Source organism: Nerophis ophidion, linkage group LG02 (genome assembly GCF_033978795.1).
Source record: "Nerophis ophidion isolate RoL-2023_Sa linkage group LG02, RoL_Noph_v1.0, whole genome shotgun sequence".
Classification (NCBI taxonomy): domain Eukaryota; kingdom Metazoa; phylum Chordata; class Actinopteri; order Syngnathiformes; family Syngnathidae; genus Nerophis; species Nerophis ophidion.
This window is the reverse complement of record NC_084612.1, coordinates 31,146,629-31,165,251: the sequence shown is the minus strand read 5'-3', so window position 1 is coordinate 31,165,251 and position 18,623 is coordinate 31,146,629. Positions and strand designations below refer to the sequence as shown.

General features: G+C 40.8%; 1 protein-coding gene across 2 annotated transcripts in view; it reads left to right on the top strand.

Moving 5' to 3' along the window:
- furina (furin (paired basic amino acid cleaving enzyme) a) overlaps positions 1-18,623 on the top strand; it is a 186,509-nt gene that overhangs the window by 156,752 nt on the left and 11,134 nt on the right. For both annotated transcript variants that reach the window (XM_061881428.1, XM_061881429.1), the window contains exons 8-12: positions 4,142-4,314; positions 5,271-5,483; positions 12,944-13,044; positions 13,337-13,440; positions 13,628-13,745. In XM_061881428.1, coding sequence (XP_061737412.1) covers positions 4,142-4,314; positions 5,271-5,483; positions 12,944-13,044; positions 13,337-13,440; positions 13,628-13,745 — 709 coding nt within the window. The remainder of the gene's footprint in view (positions 1-4,141; positions 4,315-5,270; positions 5,484-12,943; positions 13,045-13,336; positions 13,441-13,627; positions 13,746-18,623) is intronic.

Genomic DNA, 18,623 nt, shown 5'->3' with positions numbered 1-18,623 from the left:
CAGGCATCCATCCATGCATTTTCTTCCGCTTATACGAGGTCGGGTCGCCGGGGCAGCAGCCTAAGCGGAGAAGCCCAGACTTCCCTCTCCCCAGCCACTTTGTCCTGCTCCTCCAGGGGGATCCCAAGTAGTCCCCAGGCAAGCAGGGAGACATGGTCTTCTCAACGTGTCCTGGGTCTTCCCAATGGCCTCCTTTCAGTCGGACGTGCCCTAAGCACCTCCGTAGGGAGGCGTTCGGGTGGCATCCTGAGCAGATGCTCGAACCACCTCATCTGGCTTCTCTCAAAGTGCAGGAGCAGCGGCTTTACTCATTTCGGCCGCTTGTCCCCTTGATCTTGTCCTTTCGTTCATAACCCAAAGCTGATGACCATAGGTGAGGATGGGAATATAGATCGACCGGCAAATTGAGAGCTTTGCCTTCCGACTCAGCTCCTTCTTCACCACAATAGATCAATACAGTGTCCGCATTACTGAAGACCGATCCGCCTGTAGATCTCACAATCCACTCTTCCGTCACTCGTGAACAAGACTCCGAGGTACTTGAACTCCTCCACTTAGGGCAAGATCTCTTCCCCAACCAGAAGATGGCACTGCACCCTTTCCCGGGTGAGAACCATGGACTCGGACTTAGAGGTGCTGATTCTCATCTCAGTCGCTTCACACTGGCCAGTTGAAGCCATCAGGACCACATCATCTGCAAAAAACAGAGACCTAATCCTGCAGGCACCAAACCGGATCCCCTCAATGCCCTGAATGCGCCTACAAATTCTGTCCAATAAAGTTCTGAACAGAATCAGTGACAAAGGGCAGCCTTGGCGGAGTCCAACTCTCACTGGAAACGGGTCCGACTTACTCCAATGCGGACCAAGCTCTAAAACAGATCATACAGGGAGCGGACCGCCACAATCAGACAGTCCGACCCCCTTACTCTCTAAGCACTCCCCGCAGGACTTCCCGGAATACACGGTCGAATGCCTTTTTTAAGTCCACAAAGCACATGTAGAATGTTTGGGCAAGCTCCCATGCAACCTCAAGCACCCTGACGAGGGTATAGAGCTGGTGTACCATTCCACGACCTGGACAAAAACTACACTGTTCCTCCTGGATCCGAGGTTTGACTATGCGGCATAGCCTCCTCTCCAGTACACTTGAATAGACCTTACCGGGAAGGCTGAAGAGTGTGATCCCACGATTGTTGGAACACACCCTCCGATTTCCCTTCTTAAAGAGAGGAACCACCACCCCGGTCTGCCAATCCAGAGGTACCGCCCCCGATGTCCATTAGATGCTGCAGAGTCTTGTCAACCAAGACAGCCCCACAGCATCCAGAGTCTTAAGGGACTCCGGGCGGATTTCATCCATTAACACACTGTCCTCACCATACACGGTGTTCACAGTGCACTGCTTCCCCCCTGAGGCGCAGGATGGTGGTCGAGAATCGCTTCAAAGCGGTCTGGAAGTTGTTTTCCATGGCTTCCCCAAATTCCTCCCATGTCCAAGTTTTTGCCTCTGCGACCGCTGAAGCCCCACTTCAATTGGCCTGTCGGCACCTGTCCGCTGCCTCTGGAGTCCCATGAGCCAAAAGGACACGATAAGACTTGACGGCATCCCTTACTGCTGGTGTCCACCAGCGGATTCTAGGATTACCGCCACGACAGGCACCAACCACCTTGCAGCTGCAGCTCCAATCAGCCGCCTCCACAATAGAGGCACGGAACATTGTCCATTCCGACTCAATGTCTAGCACCTCCCTCTTGAAATGTTCAAAGTTCTTCCGGAGGCGGGAATTGAAACGCTCTCTGACAGGAGACTCTGCTAGGCGTTCCCAGCAGACCCTCACAATGTGTTTGGGCCTGCCAGGTCTGTCCGGCATCCTCCGCCACCATCGGAGCCAGCTCACCACTGGGTGGTGATCGGCAGAAAGCTCTGCACCTCTCTTCACCTGAGTGTCCAAAACATGAGGCCGCAAATCCGATGACACAACTACAAAGTATATAATGGAACTGCGGCCTAGGGTGTCCTGGAGCCAAGTGCACATATGGACACCCTTATGTTTGAATATGGTGTTTGTTATGGACAATCTGTGATGAGCACAAAAGTCCATAACAAAACACCACTTGGGTTTGGATCTGGCCGGCCATTCTTCCCCAACACACCTGTCCAGGTTTCACTGTCGTTGCCAACATGAGCGTTGAAGTCCCCCAGCAGAAAAAGGGAATGATCCGAGGGAGCACTCTCCAGCACTCCTTCAGGGTAAACCAAAAAGAGTGGGTGCTGTGAGCTGCTGGTTGGTGCGTAAGCAAAAACAACAGTCCCGTCCCCCAACCCGGAGGCGGTGGGAAGCGACCCTCTCGTCTACTGGGTTAAAGTCCAATATGCAGGGTTTGAGCCGGGGGGAAACAAGACCCGGAGGCGGAGGGAAGCTACCCTCTCGTCTACTGGGTTAAAGTCCAATGTGCAGGCTTTGAGCCGGGAGACAACAAGAATTGGCACCCCAGCCCTTCGCCTCTCATTGCTTGCAACGCTAGAGTGGAAGAGAGTCCAGCCCCTCTCGAGAAAACAGGTTCCATAGCCCTTGTGGTGCGTCGAAATGAGTCCGACTATATCTAGCTGGAACTTCTCCACCTCACGCACCAGCTCAGGCTCCTTCCCTCCCAGAGAGGTGACGTTCCACGTCTATAGAGCTAGCTTATGTTGCCAAGGATCGGACCACCAAGGGCCCTGCCTTCGACTTCCGCCCAGCTCACACTGCACCCAAACTTAATGACCCCTCCCATGTGTGGTGAGCCCATTGGAAGGGGGAAACTTGTTGCCTCTACGGGCTGAGCCCGGCCGGGCCCCATGGGGACAGGCTCTGTCAGCAGCGCTCGCCATGGTGCCCCACCTCTGGGCCTGGCTCCAGAGGAGTCCCGGTGACCCGCGTCCGGGCTAGGAAAGATCTAGGTCCTCGATTTGTACTTTTCGTAAAGGTCTGCTCTTTGTCTGATCCCTCACCTAGGACCTGTTTGTCTTGGGAGACCCTACCAGGGGGCATAGAAGACCCCGGACATAGCTCCTAGGATCATTGGGACACGCAAACTCCTCTACCACGATAAGGTGGCTGCTCAGAAAGGAGATTGTTGAGCCACAGAACAGAAATAATAGATGCAACTGATCCAAATTATAGCTGCTGCTAAGAAGCGTCATTACTTACTATGTATGTTTCACTACAATCTTAGTGCATATTAAGTGACAAAGTTGAAATTGCAGATGTTACCTCCTCGTTAAGATTCTGTGTGACTTCTGATGACTTCCAATTACTTATGAATGTATGGGGAAAAACTTTGACATAAAGTGGTTATGGTTATGAGTTATTTGTTTCAGCCACGTTCAACAATTAGATAGAGGAAAAACAACTTGTGGTTACATAATTCAACATATCCAAAATGGTGTAGGAAAGAGCGAAGTTTATATTCAAACCCTACCTTTTCTCCATGTGTTTTACTGATACAACGGAACCTTCATTTACAAACTTAAGTGGTTCTTATCCTTTAATCGAAAAATGTGTATTTAAGGCAAAAAATCTCCATAACAAAAAATGTAATCATGAGTTATAGGTTTCAACCTTGACAAAAGTCCATATTTTAGTAAAGGTTTGTACACTTTAAACACAATGTAAAGCACTCTACAATACTTTAGATCAAACAAACATAACAAGGGGGTGATGGATCAAATTTCTACAGTAGTGGTATTTATTAACAGTTTCAAAACAACTAGTTGCCCTGCCGTCATGCACCCACTGTCACTAGCTCTGTGGTTAACAGCCAGTCGCTAGAATGATTAGGAATTTAAAAAAATATAACAGACCTGCCCACAATGGCTGTGTTGCCGGGCGAAGTAGAGTTGCTCTGTGGAACATTTGTACACTAAGACATAGTTCGTACAACAAATCATATTGTTATTATGGTTGTTCGTACAATGAGACGTTTACAAATCGAGGTTGCACTGTAATTCATTAACACCATAACTTGTACATGTTTGAATTAGGTTAACTTTCTGTGCGTATTAAAAGAAGGTGTTGGAAAACAAATTGAAAAAATGTCAAACAGGGCAGTGTTCTGTGGTCTAAAAACTATTCTTCTGCGTGTCAATGACAATGCAGGTGTTCGCATGCTGGATGGTGAGGTGACAGACATTGTTGAAGCCCAGTCCCTCAGCCTGAATCCCCAACACATCGACATTTACAGCGCCAGTTGGGGCCCGGAAGATGATGGCAAAACTGTGGATGGACCTGCCAAACTCGCCAAGGAGGCCTTTCAGCATGGAGTTACTGAGGTGTGTCTGAGTTTGCGTGTGTGCGTGCTTGTGTGTCTATGTGTGTGTGTGGAGGGGCCACTATTTGTGTGGGACAGAAATTATTTGCTGCTTGTGTGTGGCTTGCTTTCAAGTCTGTAATTGAACTGTTCAAGCATGAGAGGACAAAAGCGGAAGGAACAAAACAGTTTTTGACCCTGACAAATATGAACGGGAAGGAGAATGGAATGTGCTCTGAAATGGAACATTTTCTAAAATGAGCTGAAGTGGTAATGATTGAAATCAAACCTGAACTGTGAGAAATTAAGTTTGAACTGATTGAAATGCAAGAACAAAGTTTATTTTTAAGTTCAACCTCATTTACTTAAGTCCTCAGTATGAACACAGTAAGTACTTATTTATATATTAAAAATAATTTCAAACCAAAAACTGTCCCAGAAAGAAGTACCCCCACATGTAGCACTTGTAATCTATGAATTCTCGTCCTATTCGCAGTAGCGTCCCTTGTTAGAATGCTTGAGACTCTGTCATGTAGATTAATGGACCGGCAGACCACGCCCCATACTACCACATGTGCGCGCCACACATAAACACATCCAAGCATCTCCACACAGACTTTGTTATATGGATTCAAGCCATGTGCCATAAAACTGACTTCGGACTGCTGACACGGGCTACTTGGATGATCGTGGCGGTTGACCGCGCTGTCAGTTGGCGGTGGGTGGCACATGTCCAGGTTGGATCAATGCAGATTGAGACAGTGCCATTCAATACCATAAAGCTGAATTATTGCACCTCCAGCACTGAAGGTTTAGATGGTATATTACAGTGACCTGACATTAATTTTGTGTTTTTTCTTTTACATCGCCGTCACATATTTAGGTGCTTGGTAATTATTTTGTAGGGGTTTTGTGTAGGGTTCCTATTATTTTTAATGGATGAAGAAGTTAATGACGTATTCCTTTTCTAACTTTCAGGGCCGTGGAGGTTTAGGCTCCATTTTTGTGTGGGCGTCCGGCAACGGGGGGCGACAGAAGGATAGCTGTAACTGTGATGGCTACACCAATAGCATATACACCCTATCCATCAGCAGCTCCACCCAAAATGGCAATGTCCCTTGGTACAGCGAGGCTTGCTCATCCACCCTCGCCACCACCTACAGCTCCGGAAACATGAATGAAAAACAAATAGTAAGTGATCATCTTTTTTATTGGACTTTCCTTTGTCCATTAAGTGTATGAAGGGCATGGTTTGAAATTTGATTTTACTACGTCATAACCACTGCATATAATCTTTGAATTAGTTTCCAAAAGCAATAAGCGGTAGGAAATGGATGGATGGATGGATGTTTCTAAAGGCACAGTGGAGAGCTTTCATAAAACCTGGGTTGCCTTGTTAAAACACCTGTACAGACAGTGATGACATGGCTAACAAATTCATGTTCAAGAGCAACAAAGTGCATCAAAGAAGACATGAATCATCTAAGTTGTTATACACTAATTGGTTGTTGATGCATTGGGGGCAGCAGCATATTGACTTCGCAATCCTCTTCCTACTGTGTCCTCTTCTTCTTCCTTTTATTAATTCCCTTTTGGCACATTAAATATGTTATGAATTGTAAACAGCTGGAAGTTATTCAGGACGGCTGCTATTGAACATTCACCTCACAAACCCAAAATCACTTACAGTCATAGTCAAAAGTTTACATACACTCGTGAAGGACATAATGTCATGGCTGTCTTGAATTTCCAATGATTTCTACAACTCTTATTTTTTTGTGATAGAGTGATTGGAGCACATACTTGTTGGTCACAAAAAACATTCATGAAGTTTAGTTCTTTTATAATAATAATAATAATGGATTAGATTTATATCACGGTTTTCTATTGTTAGATACTCAAAGCGCTCACAGAGAAGTGGGAACCCATCATTCATTCACACCTGGTGGTGGTAAGCTACATATGTAGCCACAGCTGCCCTGGGGTAGACTGACGGAAGCGTGGCTTCCAGTTTGCGCCTACGGCCCCTCCGACCACCACCTATCATTCATTAATCATTCATTCACCAGTGTGAGCAGCACTGGGGGCAAGGGTGAAGTGTCCTGCACAAGGACACAACGGCAGTGATTTTGGATGTCAATAATTGGGAAGCGAACCTGCAACCCTCAGGTTTCTGGCACGGCCGCTCTACTACGCCATGCCGCCCCTTATGAATTTATTATGGGTCTACTGAAAATGTGACCAAATCTGCTGTGTCAAAAGTATACATACATCAACATACATTATCAATTCTGGTGATGTAGAAAAGTTACAATCAAATCGAGTTATCTTCATGGCATGGCCTTTTAACTTCATGTGAGTGATTATGATTGACGACACCTGTTGACTTCTGAGTCCATTTAAATAGAGCCCATGTGATGCAGTCATTAGAAACAGTTACAAACGCGACAATGGTAAAGTCAGAGGAACTGAAAAAACAAAACATTGACTTGAACAAGTCAGGAAAGTCACTTGGAGCCATTTCAAAGCAGCTTAAGGTCCCAAGAGCAACTGTGCAGTCAATTGTTCGTAAGTATAAAGTGCATGGTACAGTTTTGTCACTGCCACAATCAGGAAGAAAATGCAAGCTATCACTTGCTGCTGAGAGAAAATTGGTCAAGATGATCAACAGTCAACCGAGAACCACCAAAAAGCAGGTCAGCAATGGATTGGAAGCTGCTGGAAGACAGGTGTCAGTGTCCACAGTCAAGCGTGTTCTGCATCACCATGGACTGAGAGGCTACCATGCAAGAAGGAAGCCCTTGCTCCAGAAGGGACACCTTAAGGCTTGTTTAAAGTTTACTGCTGATCACATTGACAAAGATAAGACCTTCTGGAGGAAAGTTATGTGGTCAAATGAAACACAAATTGAGCTGTTTGGCCACAATACTCACAACACCTTGCCTACTGTCAAGCATGGTGGTGGTAGTATTATGCTGTGGGCCTGTTTTGCTGCCAAAGGATCTGGTGCTTTAGAGAGAGTAAATGGGACAATGAAAAAAGACGATTACGTCCAAATTCTTCAGGACAACCTAAAATCATCAGCCCGAAGGTTGGGTCTTGGGCGCAGTTGGGTCTTCCAACAGGACATTGACCCCAAACACACGTCAAAAAGGCAAAGTAATGGCTAAATCAAGTTAGAATTAAGATTTTAGAAGGGCCCTCCCAAAGTCCTGAATTAAAACCTTTTGAAAACATGTGGACAATGCTGAAGAAACAAGTACATGTCAGGAAAAAAACAACAAATTTAGTGGAACTGCACCAATTTTGTCAAGAGGAGTAGTCAAAAACTCAACCAGAAGCTTGTGGAGGTCTACCAAAAGCATTTTATGGCAGTGAAACTTGCCAAGGGACATGTAACCAAATATTAACATTGCTGTATGTATACTTTTGACCCAGCAGATTTGGTCACATTTTCAGTAGACCCATAATAAATTCATAAAAGAACCAAACTTCACGAAGTATGTGCTCCAATCACTCTATCACAAAAAAAAAAAAGAGTTGTAGAAATTATTGGAAACTCAAGACAGCCATGACATTATGTTCTATAGAAGTATATGCAAACTTTTGACCACGACTGTATATGCTTAGATTCTCTGCGGGCAGCCCATAGCATCTTGCAGATTTCTGTATTATCTCCTAGTGCTTCTATTTGCTAAAGGATATCAAAGGATTGTTTCACTGTCTCACACTCAAGCTTGCAAAGAAGAAGGTTGGACTCCGATAGGCACGGAGAAGGGAGCTCTTCAAGGCTTTGTTTTCCATTTTATGTGTTATGCTGCTCTGGACCAAAAATGGAAAAAAATACTTTGTGTACATTTTGGTAGAACTTTAGAGTTCACACTTTTTTCGCATTGGACCAAAGGCTGCGCGGTAAAGAACATGCATGAAAAAAAGATTTAATTGGTCAGATTTTGTGATATATTACATGACGTTACTTCAATAATTCCAAACCAAAACACCATCTGCCGTGTTGTACACATAGTTTTTATCTGAATATATTTTGATATATTTAAAAGTGTTGATTTCATGTAAAGCCAGGGATATTCAACTAAATAGTTTTGGGGGCCACATTTGCAGAAAGTTAAAAACCTGGGAGATGGACTCCTCCCATAACTATTATTCTTATTTTGTATACTGTATTCCTGAAAATCAGCATCCTGTGCAGTGGACATTTGAATTGTTTTATAAGGGTAACTAAATTGGAAATAAAAAACATGTTATATCCCTGTCTATGCAACAGGAGCGCTCTGCTGTTTTTAGGGGCCTACTGCAAAAAAAGTTTGACAAAGATCCACTAAATAAAAGCACTTTAATGTTTTAGGAATTTGCTGCAAAAATTTTTGTTTCTTTCATGTTTTTTGAACTGAACTCACAGGCCGGTCTGGTTTCATTTTGGGATGTACAAACCCCGTTTCCATATGAGTTGGGAGATTGTGTTAGATGTAAATATAAACAGAATACAATGATTTGCAAATAATTTTCAACCCGTATTCAGTTGAATATGCTACAAAGACAACATATTTGATGTTCAAACTGACAAACATTTTTTTTTTTTGCAAATAATCATTAACTTTAGAATTTGATGCCGGCAACACGTGACAAAGAAGTTGGGAAAGGTGGCAATAAATACTGATAAAGTTGTGGAATACTCATCAAACACTTATTTGGAACATCCCACAGGTGTGCAGGCTAATTGGGAACAGGTGGTTCCCATGATTGGGTATAAAAGCAGCTTCAATGAAATGCTAAGTAATTCACAAACAAGGATGGGGTGACAGTCACCACTTTGTAAACAAATTGTCGAACAGTTTTAGAACATTTTTCAACGAGCTATTGCAAGGAATTTAGGGATTTTACCATCTACGGTCTGTAAAATCATCAAAAAGTTCAGAGATTCTGGAGAAATCACTTCACGTAAGCGATGATATTACGGACTTTTGATCCCTCAGGCAGTTCTGCATCAAAAACCGACATCGCTGTGTAAAGGATATCACCACATGGGCTCAGGAACACTTCATAAAACCATTATCAGTATCTACAGTTGGTCGCTACATCTGTAAGTGCAAGTTAAAACTCTACTATGCAGAGCCAAACCCATTTATCAACAATATCCCGAAACGCCGCCGGCTTGGCTGGGCCCGAGCTCACCTAAGGTGGACTGATGCAAAGTGGAAAGCTGTTCTGTGGTCTAACGAGTCCACATTTCAAATTATATTTGGAAACAGAGGACATGGTGTTCTCCAGAACAAAGTGGAAAATAACCATTCGGATTGTTATAGGCGCAAAGTTCAAAAGCCAGCATCTGTGATGGTATGGGGGTGCATTAGTGCCCAAGGCATGGGTTACTTACACATATGTGAAGGCACCATTAATGCTGAATGGTCCGTACAGGTTTTGGAGCAACATATGTTGTCATCCAAGCAACGTTATCATGGACGCCCCTGCTTCTTTCAGCAAGACAAGTGTTACAACAGCATGGCTTTGTATAAAAAAGAGTGCGGGTACTTTCCTGGCCCGCCTGCAGTCTGTCTCCCATGGAAAATGTGTGGCGCATTGTGAAGCGTAAAATACAACAGCGGAGAGCCCGGACTGTTGAACGACTGAAGTTCTACATAAAACAAGAATGGGAAAACATTCCACTTTCAAAGCTTCAACAATTAGTTTCCTCAGTTCCCAAACGTTCATTGAGTGTTGTTAAAAGAAAAGGTGATGTAACACAGTGGTGAACATGCCCAACTACTTTGGCACGTGTTGCAGCCGTGAAATTCTAAGTTAATTATTATTTGCAAAAAAAAAATAAAGTTTATGAGTTTGAACATCAAATATCTTGTTTTTGTAGTGCATTTAAATGAATATGGGTTGAAAAGGATTTGCAAATCATTGTATTCTGTTTATATTTACATCTAACACGATCTCCCAACTCATATGGAAATGGGGTTTGTATTTGGCCTCGGGACCAACAGTTGACTAGCACTAATCTAAAATTAGCGTTTAATTAGTGACACACAAAATGCATTTTCGTTTACACATTTTTCATTTTTGCAAGCTTCTGGCTGTCACTTTAACACTGGTTTTAATGTGACAGCATAGCGTGTAGTGTTCACATTTCAGCTCAAGTGAACCAAGCTGCACCAGAGTTTACTTGCAAGATCTATCTCTCAAGCAATCTCAATCTGCGTATTTGGATGATTGTGTTTTCTTGACCAGATTGTGTTCACTACACCAAATAAATCATACGAGCAGAACAAGCGGAACTCACAATAATGTTCCTTTTAGCCAAACCAAACGTGACAAGTGTGACTACACTACAAGGTGCTGATTTAGTAAAATCCAAACACCATACTCTAAACGGCATGTGCTAACAATAAAATTGCTTGTACTTTTAGTGGGCATGTTGCGTCTGATATACTAATACTGCTTGTACAATTGAAATTTGGTGCTGCCCGCCTTATTTAAATTAGGATTTTGCGTGTACTATCAAGGCTTTTACCATGGAGAAACTCGATCATTCATGTTACAGCAATGACTTACTGTGGAGCAGAGACAACGTCCACAATGTACATCCAAACATGTCATGACAATCAACAGTGTCCCCACAAAGAAGGATAAATACAACTGAAATATTATTGATTGCTAAAAAAAAGTAGATGCGGGAAATGTCGCTCAAAGGAAGACATGAAACTGCTACAGGAAAATACCAAAAAAAAGAGAAAAAGTCACCAAAATAGGGGCGCAAGACAATAACTAAAACACTACACAGGAAAACAGCAAAAAACTCCAAATAAGTTACGGCGTGATGTGACAGGTCGTGACAGTACACCTATTTTGAGATGAGCTATATTGATGCATGGTTATTTATGGTTTGATTTCATAACCAACAATTGCGACAAAAACTTTTTACTGTCATTTGAGTTTAGTTTTTTAATGATTTCTGCTGGTGGTGTGCCTCCAAATTTTTTCAACGCAAAAAATGTCCTATGGCTCAAAATAGCTTGAAATCCTAATGTACTCTTATTTGCGTATGCTAACGGACTCTACAAACAACAACATACGTACTGTGACATACCCTCTTTAAAGCTTACTTAGGCTCTTCTCCAGTCTTTGAAATGACTAGCGCCTTTGCTTAGGGAACTAAACTTTTCTTTACAATTTACCATTTCTATGTAAGACAAGAAGCACAGAGCCCTCTTAAAAACATCCTAAAAACCGCAAGCAATACTTTGTTTACATTTCGTGAAAATTAACCAAGTATTAGAAATATTGTTATAACCAAGTATTAGCAATATTTTTCTTATAAATGCTAGCGCAGACACTCTATTTTTAGCATTGCATTGATCACTAACTAGCTTATGCTGCTATATTGACATAATGATTTGGGGACTAGCTGCTGCTGCTGCTTTACCTCTAAGTTGGTAACAGCTAATTCAAGATTATAAATCATGCCTTTCAACTGTATAGTAGAAGGTTGTGGCCATAAACTGAGAAGTTGGTCAACTTTGACATCCAACTGAGACCCGGAGATGGCAAGAAAGACACAATAATACACTTGTTTGCAGCAACTTTTTCCTTTGTGTGGATTGTAAATTTTCCCGTATCTAAACGGGAAGATACGAACATGCCGTCAGTCAGCATTCCTGTGAGAGCAGAAGTTGTACAGTAAGTTATTGTTTTATTATGTTGTCGTTTGTATATCTTGTTCATCACTTAGCAATACTGCTACATGATGCTCAGTGTTTACCCCACAGCTTCTCAAACTTGTTGCTCATCCTCTGTATATTCAGATTAAAAAATATAAGGTCCTGGATCGTAATTTTCCCCAAAGTAGTCTTTGTTGTCTCTCACAAAGTTTACCGTGAGTACTAGGTGTGTTGTTGTTGAAGTGAAAAGCAAACATGATGTGTCTGTGAAATGAATGTGCCGCCGTTTACTTAGAATGGTCCAAATGTATAAATAATACATGTTATTGTGAATGTGCCTGTTATTGCATTACATACATACTTAGTGTATATTGAATGTTGATGGAATTATTTGGATGTTCTTTAGAACGCTTTATAGGTAGTATAGTGCGACTCCCATTTACTCTATTGTTAGCTGACTTTTGCTAATGTTTACTGACAATTTAGGTTTATGTTCTATGTTTAACAAAATTAAAACAAAAGTAAGGTTCCCCTTTAAGAAAAAATAAGTTATACTGTGTAATTGGCTAGGACTTTCTCTCATTTTAGTTTCCTAACATTTATCTTATTCAACAATCATTTTGCCTCATTCTTGAAATTAATGCAGCTTTCATTAACCACATTTGGGAGCTGCACAGTGCGAAAACAGCCTTAATGCAGCTGATCTGCAACATTTAAATCTAACAAAACAACACCTAGGTTGACATTGGGAGAAAAGAGGATGAGCTTATGTTATGTGCTTTTGTTTTCACTGATTCCTACTGACTACCTCTTTAACACAATTTCCCACTTTTTTAACCTTTGATCTGTATTCATTATCAGCAGACAAATTTGCATGATAAGATCTTAAGTGGCAATTGAAGAGGTGGGAACGTGTCTCCTATTGGTCCCACCAGGCTCTTTCAAGCTAATGTAATTCTTCTTCATTTCCAGGTCACGACCGACCTGAAATCTAAATGCACAGACTCCCACACAGGAACCTCTGCTTCTGCCCCTCTGGCTGCTGGAATAATCGCTCTGGCTCTTGAGGCCAAGTAAGTGCTAGTCAGCAAAGTCTCACATCGCCCACAGCGTTGTCCTAAGATTCATGTTCTAAAAACTTCTCTACGTCCACTGATTTAGTTCTTTGTACTTGGCAGTGTTTATATGTAGACAACATTTTTAGGAGTTTTAGCTAACTCAGGACTCTGTGCACCTTACGGACAGTAGTTTTTCAAGATGTATTGTCTCAAAGCCACCTGGCGGCAAACTTGGTTGGTAAAATAAACCTCACAATTAGTGTGTATGCGTGTGTGTGGTGTATGTGCTTGTTTGCATTTTTTCTAGTAAAAACTTGACCTGGAGGGACATGCAACATCTGGTTGTGCGAACTTCTCACCCCGCCCACCTGCTCACCAATGACTGGAATACCAATGGGGTTGGACGCAGAGGTACAACATTTTACAACTTCCCTTACTGCCTTTAAGGCGGCAGATGTCCTTCAATATCATGTGATTAGATACATCGTCTTTTTTGAACTGCGACGTTAATTTTTCCAAGTGGCATGAATTTTGATACCGCTAGTATCAGTATCAGAAGGCCAGCTGTCAAGTCTGATCCCTCTTTTACTTCCTGCAGTCAGCCATTCATATGGTTATGGCCTACTTGATGCAAGCGGAATCGTAGCACTGGCAAAGACGTGGACCAGCGTGGGGCCGCAGCGGAAATGTGTGATCACCTTGGTCAGCGAGCCGATGTTAGTAAAATGCACACAGCTCATTATGTTTTAGTGATGTTATAATCCCTTCTATGTTGAGCATTTTGTGTATATATATATATATATATATATATATATATATATATATATATATATATATATATATATATATATTATATACGATCTAGCACAGCTGCATAGACTATATGAACGTTATTTAATTATGTCTCACAGCCTCTGAATCAAACATCAAAATTATTAAAGGTCAGTACTTATCAGCGCACCCATTTGGTTATCCAGTGGAACTTTTTTAAATTTTTGATTGTTTTTTTCCAATTTTTTTTTTTATTAATCAATCTGATAAAACAATGCCATAATAATGCAATTCCAAAAATAAACCCGACCCAGCAACATTCAGAATAGCAATCAATAGAGCAATTTAAAGCAGTGGAACTCTTCTTCCTCCAAACACGACGAGTTGAGTTTATACCAAAATGGATACATGGATGATACAGCAGAGGATTGGGAGAATGTCATGTGGTCAGATGAAACCAAAATAGAACTTTTTGGTATAAACTCAACTCATCGTGTTTGGAGGAAGAAGAATACTGAGTTGCATCCCAAGAACACCATACCTACTGTGAAGCATGGGGGTGGAAACATCATGCTTTGGGGCTGATTTTCTGCTAAGGGGACAGGACGATTGATCCGTGTTAAGGAAAGAATGAATGGGGCCATGTATTGTGAGATTTTGAGCCAAAACCTCCTTCCATCAGTGAGAGCTTTGAATGGTTGACCAAATACTTATTTTCCACCATAATTTACAAATCAATTGTTTAAAATTCCTACAATGTGAATTCCTGGATTTTTTTTTTCCACATTCTGTCTTTTACAGTTGAAGTGTACCTATAATGAAAATTACAGACCTCTGTCATCATTTTAAGTGGGAGAACTTGCACAATCGGTGGCTGGCTAAATACTTTTTTGCCCCACTGTATGTATATATATGTAGATGTATATACAAAACCAGTGAAGTTGGCATGTTGTAAATTGTAATTAAAAACAAAATACAATGATTTGCAAATCATTTTCAACTTCAATTGTGTACACAAATACAAGATTTTTAATGTTCAAACTGAGAAACTAAACTTTTTTTTTGCAAATAATCATTACCTTAGAATTTAATGGCAGCAACACATTGCAAAAAAGTTGGCACAGAGGCATTTTTACCACTGTGTTACATGGCCTTTCCTTTTAACAACACTCCATAAATGTTTGGGAACTGAGGAGACCAAATTTTGAAACTTTTCAGGTGGAATTCTTTCACATTCTTACTTGATGTTCTGCTTAAGTTGTTCAACAGTCCGGGGTCTCCTATGTGGTATTTTGCGCTTTAATGGGAGACAGGTTTGGACTACAGGCAGGCCAGTCTAGAACCTGCATTCTTGTACTATGAAGTCACGCTGTTGTAACACGTGCAGAATGTTTCTTGGCATTGTTTTGCTGAAATAAGCAGGGGTGTCCATGAAAAAGACGTTGCTTGGATGGCAACGTATAAATGATAAATGGGTTGTACTTGTATAGCGCTTTTCTACCTTCAAGGTACTCAAAGCGCTTTGACACTACTTCCACATTTACCCATTCACATACACATTTACACACTGATGGAGGGAGCTGCCATGCAAGGCGCCAACCAGCACCCATCAGGAGCAAGGGCGAAATGTCTTGCTCAGAACACAACGGATGTGACGAAGTTGGTACCAGGTGGGATTTGAACCAGGGACCCTCGGGTTGCGCACGGCCACTCTCCCACTGCGCCACGCCGTCCCTGTATGTTGCTTTAAAACCTGTATGTACCTTTTGGCATTAATGGTGCCTTCACAGATACGTAATTTGCCCATGCCTTGGGCATTAATACACTCCCATACCATCACAGATGCTGGCTTTTGAACTTTGCGCCTATAATAGTCCGAATGGTTCTTTTCCTCTTTGGCCAGAAGGACACAACGTCAACAGTTTCCATAAACAATTTGAAATGTGGACTCCTCCGACCACAGAACACTTTTCCAGTTTGCATCAGTCAGTCTTAGATAAGCCCGGGCCCAGGAAAGCCGGTGGCGTTTCTGGGTGTTGTTGATAAATGGCTTTCGCCTTGCATAGTAGACTTTTAACTTGCACTTAAAGATGTAGCGACCAACTGTAGTTACTTACAGTGGTTTGTCTGAAGTGTTCCTGAGCCTTTGTGGTGATATCCTTTACACACTGGTGACGGTTTTTGTTGCAGTACCGCCTGAGGGATCAAAAGTCATGGGCATTCAACGTTTATTACGTTTATATCCAGTGATTTGTCCAGATTCTTTAAACCTTTTGATGATATTACTTACTGTAGATTGTGAAATCCCTAAATTCCTTGCAAAAGCTTGTTGAGAAATGTTGTTTTTAAGCTGTTCAACAATTTGCTCACACATTAGTTGATAAAGTGGTGACCCTCGCCCCATCCTTGTTTGTGAATGACTGAGCTTTTCATGGAAGTTGCTTTTGTACCCAATCATGGCACCCACCAGTTCCCACTTAGCCTGTTCACCTGTCGGATGTTCCAAATAAGTGTTTGGTGAGCATTCCTCAACTTTCTCAGTCTTTTTTGCCATTTGTGCCAGCTTTTTTTGAAACATGTTGCAGGCATGAAATTCCAAATTAGCTAATATTTCCAAAAAATAACCAAGTTTACCAGTTCAAAGGTGAAATATCTTGTCTTTGCAGTGTATTCAATTGAATATACGTAGGTTGAAAAGTACTTGTAAATCATTGTATTCTGTTTTTATTTACGATTTACACAACGTGCCAACTTTACTGGTTTTGGGTTTTGTGTGTATATATATATATATATATATATATATATATATATATATATATATATATATATATATATATATATATATAAGCGACGTGTGGTTCAAAACATTCAAGTAGAAGTAGAATAATAAAAAAGTTGCCTCTATATTGAACCTATTATCATATATATATATATACGTATATATATATATATATATATATATATATATATATATATATATATATATGATAATATATATATATATATGATAATATATATATATATTATCATAATATAATAATAAAAAAGTTGCCTCTATATTGAACCTATTATCATATATATATATATATATATATATATATATATATATATATATGATAATATATATATATGATAATATATATATATATATATATATATATATATATATATATATATATATATATATATATATATATATATATGATAATAGGTTCAATATAGAGGCAACTTTTTTATTATTCTACTTGTACTTGAATGTTTTGAACCCCACGTCGCTTATCCATGCTTTCTTTTGGACTCATATGGGCCGAGCAAAACTAGAAAAATGCTCTAAAACGGCTAATAAAAACACTTAAAAGCACAAAAAGTAGCACTTAGTAGAGTAACTAACGATGGCACTCCTTTGGTGAATGAATGAACACCGATAGATGAGCCTGCTCACAACGGTGGTGCTGCCGGGCACACAATAGGTGTAATCAACGTTCGTACACTGAGACAATGCTTGTTCACCAAAGCATATTTTTATTCGGTCTGTTGTTTGTAAATCGAAAAGTTTTTAATTTGAGTTGTTCGTAAACCTAGGTTCCAGTGTATGTAGAGAAAGGTAGTGCATTTGAAGCTTTAGCCTGAAAAAATGAAGCAGGTCCTCATAAAGTTAAACACTTGCATCATGCATATATGTTGAGATACACAGCCGTCCCTTTTTTATATCTGTCCAATTTGATATTCCAAACCAATCACGTAGTCTGAGGTTGCAGATACAAGATGGTTATTAAACATTTCTCTTTGACTGTTTTTTTTTTTTTTTTTTTTAAACCCCTAAACACAATCTTGACGTTTCTTCAATTCAATGCACTTGCTGCCTCTCGGTTCTGTGGGTAAGAGGGTATCTCTTTTACAGTAGCTCTGGTTGTTCAGAGCAGATGCCTCCAGCATCTGGGAGCAGCAATCAGGACACGTGATTTAATTTACAATCAAGGTATTTAACTGCTTGTCTTATGCACGCTGACTTCAACTAAGTGTACAGTTAAGGACTCAGTCCCTCCCACAGTTGCAATCAGTCTAAATTAGACAAACAGACTAGGGACCTGAACAATGTGCAACATTAATATGCAGTATTCAAAACATATGGTTCTACATCAGTGGTTCTTAACACGGGTTCGATCGAACCCTAGGGGTTCGGTGGGTCAGCCTCAGGGGTTCAGCGGAGCCTCCGCCGCGGGGGTGAAGACACACCCGACTCATCGTGTAAATAAAAACTTCTCCCTATCGACGTATTATGGATACCCCCAAACAATGTAATTTCCCTGAGATCATTTTCTAATATAACTTGTTATATTATTAGTTATATTATTATAATAAAATGGCAGTAGTTATTTCCCTGAGATTATTTTCAAATATAAGTATTTTGACCCACTTACTATGACAATAAAAAAAAAAATTGTTTTTCATAATTTGTACCCCTTTCAGATATGGCATTTCATTCCCACTAAAACATTCACATGTTGCACAATGAGATGTAAACATGGGATCACGTGTACACTCCTGTAACTTTCTGTTTGTGAAATGTATCTTTATTAGAATTGATTTAATATAATAACATTATTTCATGATTAACATTTATGAATTATGATTAAATTAAGAAAAAAACATTTTATTTTTCACTAAAGAAGGGTTTGATGAATGCGCAAATGAAACTGGTGGGGTTCGGTACCTCCAACAAGGTTAAGAAGCGCTATTCTACATATCAGTTGTAGTACATTTTATTGTCTAACAACTAACCACACCACACTGTTGTAAAAATACAACCTCTTATCTGTATT